Genomic DNA, 11,851 nt, shown 5'->3' on the forward strand with positions numbered 1-11,851 from the left:
ACATGTTTGTGGGTGTCATAGTGAAATTGGGCTTTGATTGATGAAATAAACAATATCAGACCAAACACAATGATCAGTATGTATGATGTGTATTAAAACAGTTCAGTTTTACTCTTGATGCTGAGAGTTCATTGGCAGATGAAAAAAATAATTTGGGATTGTACTCATGGACATAATATAACCTACGTTCAAATCCATTGTTAATGATACTATTCTATGACATATCTAAGAATCAGCAACTATTTTTTTAGGGAGCTTACTCATTGAAGAGGAGGATTGTATTCAAAAGTATATCTAAGATTACTCGATATTATTATTATGTTTTATTATTATATATTACCAAAACACCCATATGTGTCTGTGTGTTTCAGGTGCTATATATATATATATATATATATATATATATATATATATATATATATATATATATATATATATATATATATATATATATATATATATATATATATATATATATATATATACATACATATATACCAATTCCATATATATGTGTATATATATATATATATATATATATATATATATATATATATATATATGTATATATATATATATATATATATATATATATATATATATATATATATATATATATATAAATATATGGGTCTTTTGGTAATATATAATAATAATGTAATAAAATTTGTATTAGTATAAATCTTACTTGTATTATTGTCATTAATATTATGGTTGTTAGTAGCATTGTCATCATTGTTATTCATATGGGTATTAATAACTGTTATAATTAAACACTACAGAAGAGATACTCCATGAAGTGGAAACTTGTTTTGGTCCCTGAAAGTTGACATCGAGCACATAATTTACAGAAATATTTTTTTAAAAAGCTAAAATTGACTAAATAATATGGCCATACACTGGCAAACCAACAACTACGGCTCTTCCCTTCATTGCTCTCTTCCCATAAACCCTTGCGCGAGTCCGCTCAGTGACATGTCCTTCTTCATGGAGTATCTCTCACGTAAAGGCTCTTCGCTGATATACACGTTACTCAGTGTTCTTGGAGTATCTCTTCCGTAAAGGCTCTTCGCTGATTTACACGTGGGGAGTTTGAACACGTCGCTATTTCGCTAAAGGTACAGTTTTAGCATATTTAGCGCAAGTGTGATGCTTTACACAACTGTATACAGCCGTGTTAACAAATTGCGGTTAGCGTACTGCTCTGCAATCGCTGTGAAAAGAAACAAGGTGTCCATAATGTGAGCTAACAGCAGGCTAGCGGTATTAGCTTTGAGGTTACTGGTTGACTAGCTAGCTAATAGTTCATTTCAGGTGCTACGATTTGGTGTTAAACGTTTTAATAACAATGTTAAACATGTCTATACTGAGTATTCCATTTTGCTCTGTTTTATAAGATAACGTTTATAAGTTAAAGTAATGGATATTCCGTCCGGTAACGTTAGTTTACGTTTGCTAGCTAGATTTAATCCTGCCATAATAACAACGTTGAGATTTGTCATATTTACTCAAATATGTATAACACACGTGAGTATTTCGCTATATGTAAAGGGAACTTAATGTCTTTCAGATCCAAATCTGAGGATGAAGGGAGAGGACGTGGAGCGGCTGTTGATCCAGTTTCAGGATGAAGAAGGGGAGGTCCTGGGCTCACCTTTCGATGTACCGACAGACATCACTCCAGACAAACTGCAGCTCGTCTGCAATGCACTGCTACAAAAGGTAATCCTTCAAATCATCTGCACGTGTAGGCATTTTACTAGTATGTGTGAAGGGCAGCCATTCACAATATTCACATTGCAATGTGCCTTAGTGTATCAGAGTGTGACATTTATCATTCTAAAAGTGGGAAAAAAAGTATTTGGTCTTTATGCTACAATGACAATATCACTTGCTGCAGTCTTGAACACTTGTCTTACTGTTATCATGGTACATGTAACATGATGAATCACATATTTAAGTAACGGTATTCATTAACGATGCATAATAAAGCTGACTTTTGAAATCAGTGGCTATCTAATGTTTTTTTGCTTCCATTGACTGTAGGATGAGCCAGTGCCACTGGCATTTTTTGTGCGTGGAGAGGCTGAGGTGGTGTCCAGTCTGGGATCGTGTTTGCTGGCTCTTGGGATCGAAACAGAGCAAGTTGTGCCAGTGGTTTACCAGCCGCAGGCTGTGTTCAGGGTTCGAGCGGTGGCCCGCTGTACCAGCACACTACAGGGACACACAGAAGCTGTCATCTCAACAGCTTTCAGCCCCACTGGCAAGTGAGTAACTTAAATGCAGAAAAAACAGCTGCCTGTTTGTCATGCTTCTTTTTACTCTGATTCTCAACGGGCCCTGATGATATAACAACAATTAGAGAGGATGAAATTATAAATTATGTTCTGAACACACCAAGAGGTAGATTTAGACATGCTACTAATTCAATTGTCCCGATTTATTTCAGATATCTAGCCAGCGGTTCAGGCGATACCACGGTACGTTTTTGGGACTTGATGACTGAGACACCACACCACACTGCCAGAGGTATACAATTATTGTCTTGAAGGCAGAATGAACTGTTATGCTTTAGATACCAATGATTGATTCATGATTTTACACACAATTGAGCTGTGATCTGCTTTATTGAAGGACACACACATTGGGTGCTGAGCATCGCCTGGTCACCTGATGGAAAGAAGCTGGCTTCAGGGTGCAAGAACAGTCAGGTGAGCTTCAAAGACGCATACATCTTAAATATAGAGGCATACTGTATCTCCTGTACGCTGTATTTATTTTTTGTGTCACTCTTTCTGTAGATATGTCTGTGGGATCCAGTGACTGGGACACAGATGGGGAAGACTTTGACCGGACACACTAAGTGGATCACTTGGCTCAGCTGGGAACCTCTCCACATGTGAGCACTCAATTCATCACTTTCTCTTAAGTGGTTCTGCAAATTGCTGCCTATTTTACTGCTGAATTTAGCTACTTTTAAGATCTAGGGTCTAAATCTATCTATCCTTTTCTCGACTCAGGATTTTATGGGACACTATAATAGAAAGAAGACATCGCTAATGTTATTAACAAAACTTGTGCACACAGTCGATTCAGTGCAGACCTTAAGCACTAAATGGTACAGTATCTCACAGAAGACATTTTGACTTGTACTGTAGAAACAGCACAGGTGTTCTTAATAACCTTAACGATGGCTATCTCCTATTTAAGTGAGTGACAGTGAGCCAGCATGTACAATAGAGGGGAGGTAAAATCAATGCAACTCAATGGATTATTGCCATTATTCATTTAATAATGTACACCTGTACTTTTCCCTCTGTAAAAAGTCAAAATTTAAACTAGTACTGAACCAATTCCCAAAACACTAAAACGTTGTTAGCATGGTTATAGAAAAATAAAAATCCTAAAAAAAAACAACTTAATCTTTCATTAAAAAGGATATAATAGAGGCGGTAACCGACCGGACCTAATGGTTTAAGCACAAATTGTGTCAAATAACCTTTAATCTATGACTTGACTAAAGAAGAGAGCATTGGTGACTATTAGGAAATTGGATACAACCAAATTTAAGTTGTTTTTTTTGTATGCTAACGAATTAACCGCGATTTAACATTAGTGGTGGATGCTGATTTGTCCTAAAATATGCAAAGTAGATTCCAGGGATATGTTTTATTTTTTCAGGAAAAAAAGATCTAGGACAGAAATGGTCAATGAGATAATGCATTGAGTAACAGAAACTACTGCAGATAGTATGACGGCAGGACTCTACAGCATATACTACGTATATTGTTTTGAAGTATTCTGTCCTGATTCACTGCTTCTCTGATCTTTTTCTCTCTTCAGTAACCCAGAGTGTCGGTACCTAGCCAGCAGCTCAAAGGACGGCTCAATACGTGTCTGGGACACAGTGTTGGGGCGCTGTGAGAAGATCCTGACTGGACACACTCAGTCAGTCACCTGTGTGAAGTGGGGAGGAGATGGACTTCTTTACACCTCCTCCCAGGACAGAACGATAAAAGTCTGGAGAGCCAAAGATGTAAGTGTGTGTGTGTGTGTGTGTGTGTGTGTGTGTGTGTGTGTGTGTGTGTGTGTGTGTGTGTGTGTGTGTGTGTGTGTGTGTGTGTGTGTGTGTGACACTTCTTTAATTGTTTATTGCCACAGACAGACTGAGTTCATTGTGATGAAGCAGACGTTTGTGTATCCAAGCAAGACTTTGTGTGTTTACTTCTGTTTGTGGGGATAGGGTGTCCAGTGCAGGACTCTGCAGGGTCATGCCCATTGGGTAAACACCTTGGCTCTCAGCACAGACTATGTCCTCCGCACTGGAGCGTTTGAACCTGCAACCGCCACTATCAACCCCCAGGACCTCACTGGATCATGTAAGTATTATGTAACTTTCTTTGAGGGAATGGGCTTACTGTGATCGTTTGCTGATCTTTAAAAAAGAGGCTTTCTGGCTTTCATGTAACGAGCATTTTTTTTCCCCAGTGGAAGAGCTGAAGGAGAAAGCTTTGCAGAGATATAATACAGTTAGAGTAAGTAGTACTGATTTTTGCCTGTGCTGACGTGTTCAAGTCTGCGTGTCTCTTGTGTCAGTCCCCTTACGCTTGTTGTCGTGCTGCAGGGTTCAGCTCCAGAGCGCTTAGTGTCCGGGTCCGATGATTTCACCTTGTTCATGTGGAACCCTGCAGAAGACAAGAAGCCTTTGGCCAGGATGACTGGACACAGCGCTCTGGTCAACGAAGTGCTCTTCTCCCCAGACACCAGGCTCCTCGCCTCTGCCTCATTCGACAAGTCCATTAAAATCTGGGACGGACGCACTGGGAAGTAAGAATATCTCTTATCCTGAATGAATTTTTGTAATACTGCTGTTGTCCAGGCGATGGGGCTGTAGGCATTAGGTGTGTGTGTGTGTGTGTGTGTGTGTGTGTGTGTGTGTCACACAGTATTTATGTATCTGCCTGCTTGTCTACTTTCCCAAAGGTATCTAATTTCCCTGCGTGGCCACGTGGCCTCTGTGTATCAAGTGGCGTGGTCATCAGACAGCAGGCTGCTGGTCAGTGGCAGCAGTGACAGCACACTTAAAGTTTGGGACATCAAGACAGGGAAGCTGAACATGGACCTGCCTGGCCACGCTGATGAGGTAAGAGGGGGGGAGGTGCTGCTTCCTGAAAGTTTTGTATAATTTATTTTTGTCTAATTGTCTTGTTTCCTCGGTGTATAGGTTTATGCAGTAGACTGGAGTCCTGATGGACAAAGAGTGGTCAGTGGCGGGAAAGACAAATGTCTCCGAATGTGAGTGAGATTCTGAGGAACCATCTTTTATCTTTTTGTCATTTAGTTAAATACTAATGTTGTAATGTAACCCTTTGGCCATTTGTTGTAATTCCAGATGGAGAAGATAGACACCGATCTTCTACAATCAAGAAGCCTGACAGCTGGAGCAAAGGCGGCGAGGCTGTACCTAATCCTCCATTTGGCTGCTTTATTACACTGTCATTGTGGCATTGTGTCAAAGAGCTCATGATTTAAGTAACAGGATTCATGATGCAGACGCCCTCCCTGGGTTTGAAACTCATGTGGAAATTTTAACACCGTCGCGGTGTTAAACGGAATGAGAGTGAAAAACAGCTACATTGTATTATGTGTTGGCATCTCACAATAACGAGGTTTCTATTCATGCACATATTGTTTTGTGCATATCAGTGGCCCTGACATATGAAGATCTTAAAGTTCAAAGCCTTGTTGTAGTGCCAAGCCCACATTCAGAAACTACAGACAACAAATTCATTTCTGAATGCAGAATATAATGAGATGCATACATTGAGAAATTAATAAAACATCTTACCTTACTGGATGAACTATGTACTGCAGGGGACAGGTGGACCAGTGCGGCGACAGGTGGGAGCTTTTAATACCTTCCTCTGTGATTTTAATGCTGACCACACTCGCCCTGCGCCTTCAGCCTTTAATCTCCTGTTCTGCGGTCAGCAAAGCCTCAGCCGGCTGATTTTGCTGGCTCTAAGGTGAAGCCAAGTGTCACCAGCTATGAACTTCCTGATTCTCCATCCAACTGGCGAGAAATAACTATTTTTATTCATTTATTAATTGATACAAACAAATATTTACATACTAAAACCAAGAAAATTGTTTTTACATCATCTTTATATGACCTTGACCTTGCAGTTTCCCCGTGTAAATTGCTAATGCTTGAGGTGGTGGGAGAAATCAACTCAAAACATTAATTATGTTAGCCAATTCATTTCATAATATCCTATTAATAAAATTAAAACTTACAAGAAAGTAAAGAAATCTTAATGTTCAGTTTTTAACAGAGGCTGTTTCATATTATGTCTAACTCCTTTATTCATGTTGCCCACAGTAGAGGCTTTATCTCTATTTGCATACAGTACGGATACATAAAGGTATCGTAATTCATACTCTTGAGTTTTCGCCGGCCACACTAAACGGTCTCCTGATCTATTTTTATTTTTTTAAAGCAATTTTATGTTACTGCACATTTACTGGAGCCTAACTTTACGGAAATATAAGTATTCAGTCAGTGTGAAGTAGATAAAACTCTGCGTCTCTCCAGTTCAGTGACGCATTACAGAAAAACTGAAATAAAAGTAGTCCCGTATCATGAAGCAGAGTTTGCTCGTCTATATTTCCTTTAGTCTCAGCATTACAGGGACATTATTCATATGAAGCCAGATATAAGTCACACAGATCAGGTTTATCAATCAGTTTATTGAAACAGTGAATCATATTGTCTAGTTTTTTTTATGTTCAGAGGTTTCCACGTCTGATCTTGAAAATCATATTTGATGTTTTAAGTCATATTATTTCCTGATGTCCTACCAAGTTATTTCACACATATCCTTCCCTCTGCCCAACAGCATCTGCTGAAACGTGAATGATCAAAGCTGATAAGCTGTACAATGACATCCGCACACTTTTGACCTGTTTATAAAAAGCAGCAAGGCATGAACAAAGGTTCTACACCATCAACATAGCAAATGAAAACAAAATGCTGGAGACAAAGAATGAACTATTCTTTTTCTCTTGGTTTGAAATGCAATAACCATTTACTCTTATCAGGAATATTACATTGAAAGATTCTTAGCAAGTTGTTTGGCAAAGATCAGTAAAAGGCTTCTGTGCAAGGCTTGTGTGGTGCAGCTACGTCAATCAAAACCAAACCTTGCTTCAGTACTGTCACCTATGTTATCGATCCTGTGACACATCTACTGTCCCTTTGTTGTCGTTCATTATATGTAAACACCAAGACAAGAATTCAAAGAGGGCTAAGTACCTATTTCATCAGTTAGTGTACAAAAGGCTTGCGAAGCAGGTTAGCTTGAGGTAAACGAAACATGTTAAAGTGACATAATATCTGAAGCAGATCTCACGCAGTCTTTTTTGGATGAGGGAATCAATAAGCACAAAAAAAGTGCACTGAAGTCATCTGGCTTACATGGACGGGCATGTTGTCATCTTCAGTAGAAGTGAATTCTGGGTTATATTTCAGGATGCACACCAGCAGCAGCTTGGAAACAGCAACCTGACTGAGGGTCTGAATAAAGCATCACAGGCCAAATATGCCCAAACAAAGCATCCACATGCAACTGTAGAGAACTCAGCCACCAACTGATGTTGAAAATGCAACAATAAACTCACTAACTTCCATTATTGACTCATCTCCTCTCGTTAAGACTGCATGTGAAGATTGTGCTACATATGGATTTGTTTCCCACAATGTGTGCTTGCGTCAGGTTAAAAAACTGAAACAAGTGAGAGGTGCCGACTCCAGGTCCAGTTTGTATTGCCTCGACAAGTCTGCGAGTAACAGATGACACATAAGGATCCATGCAGCCGTACACAGCAGGCGTCTGCGGCGGGCTATGAAATGCACAGTGAAAAGTATCTAAAGTTCATCGCCAAGACACAGCCAGAAGATACTGCGGATGTTTTAGTGTGACGACTCCAAAAGCACAGTCGGGTAAGCAGCTACAACACGAAGATGTATTAAGGTCCTGCACAGACATTTGAAAGTACTGCAGCGAGCTCTGTTGTGCCCAGTAGGGCTGACCCCTCTTCGTCGATTAGTAGACTAACTGGTTGTTTTGGCGATCGTCCATTGAGATTGATTTAGTCCATCATATTTAATGCTTATTTCCTCCCAAAGAATTGCGAGCACATCTCTGGTAACCACAAGATTAACAGAAGTGCTTTTGCATTTGTTTCTTGTGGAGACACTCAGTTTTACAAATAAATCACTTTTCAATAAGTACACTGAGAAAGAGGGCAGCACTAGTGTCCATTAGCATCTCCGTGCTTCGTTCATAATAAGTACTCAGTGAATTAAAAGACACGTTTATGGTTTCGGTACAAAGTGTTCACTCTACAATGTACCATAACAGTCATAGAAAGCTAAAACATTAGATCCGTTAATATCTCTTTTTAACCTTGTAAAGTTCTCCCTCTAATGTCAACCTTTGGTTAATAATATGCGTTTCTTCTCTACAAAAACCAATAGGACTAAAAAATACTGTCTCCACGTTTTGATCTTTTCAGTACTTAATTTGTCTTTGCTGCTCCCTGTTCTTCAGAACAAAAGGTTCTCTCTTGGTTTCTTAGTCTGACCACGAGAGAGAGTGGAGAAATGCAAAAGGGCAAGCAGCTGCTCTTTCAGTTTCTGTTCTCTGCTTTTTTTAGGATACGTACTAAAAAAATCAGAGAGACGGAGTGGTTACTGGTCATGATGAAGGGTCATCTTCTTCGGGGATTGCAGAGAGCGAGTAAGAACTACAATAGAGGAGTTCACTTGTGCGTAGCATGAGGCACTGGTGTGCGCCTCCCTCTGGACCTCCGCCGCTGTTTTGCCGCTCTACTGGGTCTTCCACACGTTGTTGAGTAGCTTGACGACCTCCTCATAGATGACGAAGACTATGGCCACGTCCAAGCACACGCGGCCAAGTCTGGGAACGGTTCCTTTGTAGAACCTGGGGAGGAGAGAGGTGAGACGGTTTTTTCTACAGTTGTGACAAGTGCAACACAACATGTACACCGCTGACGGGGTGACTCACGCCTGAGGCCCTTCATGCTTCAAGATCTGAAAGGCACAGTCCACGGTGTTCTTGTAGCGGTGGGCTTCCAAACCCTACAGAGCACAGAGTCAGAGTCAGAAATGCCACCTGATGATGTCAGTAATAGGATCAGCAACACATGTGTGTGTGTTCGCTACCTGCATCCTAGTCTTCACCACATCCAAGGGTGTATTTCCAAAAACACTGGCAGCTCCCGCTGTTGCTCCGAACATCGCTGTGACAATCGGGTGCATGTCTCGTCTGGGGTCATCACCTTGGAGGCCAAATACAAAAGTTGGATTCATGAAGATTGGAACAAAGTAGGAAGAGAAAGCATCATTCTATTGGACAGAAAAATGACGACGGTTGGTCATTAAGAGCAGGTTTTGGCTTTCTCACCTTTATACCAATTGCGCAGTGCGTTCATCACGTAGAATCGGATGGCCTGATTGGTTCCTTGTTTTAGCACGGTGGCTGTCAGACCTTGGTACGTCCCTCTCACACCTAAATGAGTCAAGTAGATTGTGTTTCTTTTCAGAGCACAAGCCACTCATATGGAACCAATGCTCCAAAGTGTGTGTGAGAGACACTTCCTCTATGTTGCACCCCGCTGCCCTCTCACCCTGTTCTCTGATAATCTCACTGACTCCGTGAAAGAAGCCTCTGTATCGAGGTCTAAGGGCACACTGGTCATGGATCATCTTCACCTGCAGGTTGGGGATGAAGGTGATGTGTCCATTGTTTATTCAGATCAATGTCAAACAAATGTCTAACGGCATCCAGCGCCACCAACCTTAAGTGTCTCCATGGGGCAGACGACCACGATGGCCTCCGCTATACCGGCTCCTAAACCACACACAATGCTGCATGTGTTGTCCAGCCGGCCGGTGGCATCTCGCATTGGGTTGCTGAGTATCTCAAACATGCCAAACCTGCGAACGGCGGGAAGTTGATACGTTCAAGAACAACAAGGGATAAGATAAACAGAGAGGAACATGTGGGTGATGGATTCTGACCACTTTGAGCTCTTGGAAATTGTAATAGCCAAATTTAAACAAATCTTAGATAATTGGAGAGAATGATGCCGCGTCACCACTTTGACATCAGTCAAATGTTAAAATTGATGCCATAAAACAAAAGGATGCACAGGGGCCTTTCCACACCATTTTGTTTATCTTACATCAAATCTAGGATATCAAGCTATTATATATCATGTGTGCAACTTCACCTCACTGCAGACTTGGGTATCGATCCATAGAGCAAGGAGCTGAGACCTCGATACAACCCTCTCAGCCCGTGATCTTGCACAGTCAACTTCACACAGTCACCTGCACACACACACACACACGCAGACACACACACACACACACACACACACACACGCACAGAGCATCCATGAGTGAGTTATCCAGCAGACGATTAGCATGCATGCACATACGCACACACGCACACACACACATACTTGTCACTGGGTCATACTTGTCCCAGTGACCTACCGATTCCTCTGTATCTCGGCGGGTTGGCTCTCTCATCCAGCTGCAGTTGGGTCTTGACGTACTCTGTGGGGAAGGTGATGCAGATCTCTATGCCTCCTGCAATCCCACCTGAGTGAGGAAAGGAGACAAACACTGCCGTGAGGATTTGTTGACTCACTGTGCAGAATTGTTCTCGAATGTGCTCAGAGCAGGAGGAACTCACCAGTATCATTTTTTTTAAATTTTTTTAAATAGTGCAATGGCTTTTTTTGCAGAGTGGTGCTGATGCTATATCATTCCTGACTTTCTGTTTGAATAAAATGCTAATGTGGTGTATTTACACAGCAGTGTGCACTGAGTTGGAAATAATAGCTGAGGGCTGCTGAATGTGTATTTGCTTCTATTGAATACGCAGCATAAACCTTTTTAGCATATTTATAGATCAATGCAAAGGACGTTATTGTGAGCGTATAATAACTAAATACATAAAGGACTACAACTACATCATGCAACTACATCATGCAACTGCATCACTGCTGGCGGAGTGCGTTTTGACCCAGTTATGCATGGGTAGCTTTAATGGGCGACAGACAGACTGAGATTAAGCTGGGGTGGGGGGTCAGGGGGGGGGGATCTACACGCTAAACAAATAGTTGGTCTGTGGACTCAACCTGCAAGGATGGCCTTTCCGGGATGTGTGATTTTCCTCCCACCGACTGCAGCCGCCGCGAGGGTCCTCCTCGCCGCGTACGAGTGCTGGCGGGCCGGCAGAGAGCCCGGCCCCGTCGCGGCGACAGCGGCGGACAGTCGCTGCGGTGAAGGCTGCTGATGGAGAGCTGCGCGCGGGCGTCCTCTCCGGCCGCCGCGGCTCCCGCACGGTCCTTCATGCACCGAGAACGGCTTCAGCATGTCGCTCGTCTTGGAGAGGTGAAAGAAATCCGCCGCTGGAGCCATGATCCCGTTTGGACAATGTCAGACAATAACAACACGGGAAGGTGGCGGTCGGAGGAGCATCAATATTCAAATGGGAATCAGGTGATGGGGCAGGCCATTGGCTCGCCATGCTGCCTAATGGCATTACTCAGTCACGTGACGGTGGGTGGCTTTTGGCGACCAATAACGTGGAGGATGTTTTACTGACGTGACTCTGGTCTGACCCTCATCGTCAAATACTATAATACAACCCAACAGTGAACACCAATCAACCGGTATTATGTTATTTATAATATACATCGTATATGACTTTAATTTTGTTTAGTATAACTGCACATTTGAACGTAATTTTAG

The 11,851-nt window shown here is 41.8% G+C and overlaps 2 protein-coding genes across 2 annotated transcripts; one reads left to right on the forward strand and one right to left on the reverse strand.

Moving 5' to 3' along the window:
- The first annotated feature begins 986 nt into the window (after positions 1 to 986).
- On the forward strand, positions 987 to 7,673 carry nle1 (notchless homolog 1 (Drosophila)). The gene is made up of 13 exons (XM_068600853.1): positions 987 to 1,118; positions 1,571 to 1,722; positions 2,047 to 2,267; positions 2,450 to 2,529; positions 2,635 to 2,711; positions 2,802 to 2,899; positions 3,844 to 4,036; positions 4,244 to 4,379; positions 4,489 to 4,535; positions 4,625 to 4,827; positions 4,984 to 5,143; positions 5,225 to 5,295; positions 5,393 to 7,673. Exons 2-13 carry the CDS (start codon positions 1,585 to 1,587, stop codon positions 5,403 to 5,405), a joined length of 1,437 nt encoding a protein of 478 aa, XP_068456954.1. The 5' UTR covers positions 987 to 1,118; positions 1,571 to 1,584; the 3' UTR covers positions 5,406 to 7,673.
- Positions 6,765 to 11,616, reverse strand: slc25a1a (solute carrier family 25 member 1a). The gene is made up of 9 exons (XM_068600855.1): positions 11,236 to 11,616; positions 10,586 to 10,693; positions 10,318 to 10,417; positions 9,883 to 10,021; positions 9,712 to 9,796; positions 9,489 to 9,593; positions 9,248 to 9,363; positions 9,090 to 9,163; positions 6,765 to 9,005 (listed from the first exon to the last, which is right to left on the reverse strand). Exons 1-9 carry the CDS (start codon positions 11,516 to 11,518, stop codon positions 8,891 to 8,893), a joined length of 1,125 nt encoding a protein of 374 aa, XP_068456956.1. The 5' UTR covers positions 11,519 to 11,616; the 3' UTR covers positions 6,765 to 8,890.
- Between the last annotated feature and the right edge of the window lie 235 nt (positions 11,617 to 11,851).

Source organism: Clinocottus analis, unplaced genomic scaffold (genome assembly GCF_023055335.1).
Source record: "Clinocottus analis isolate CAN_PGR_092001 unplaced genomic scaffold, fCliAna1.0.p SCAF_5, whole genome shotgun sequence".
Lineage (NCBI taxonomy): Eukaryota > Metazoa > Chordata > Actinopteri > Perciformes > Cottidae > Clinocottus > Clinocottus analis.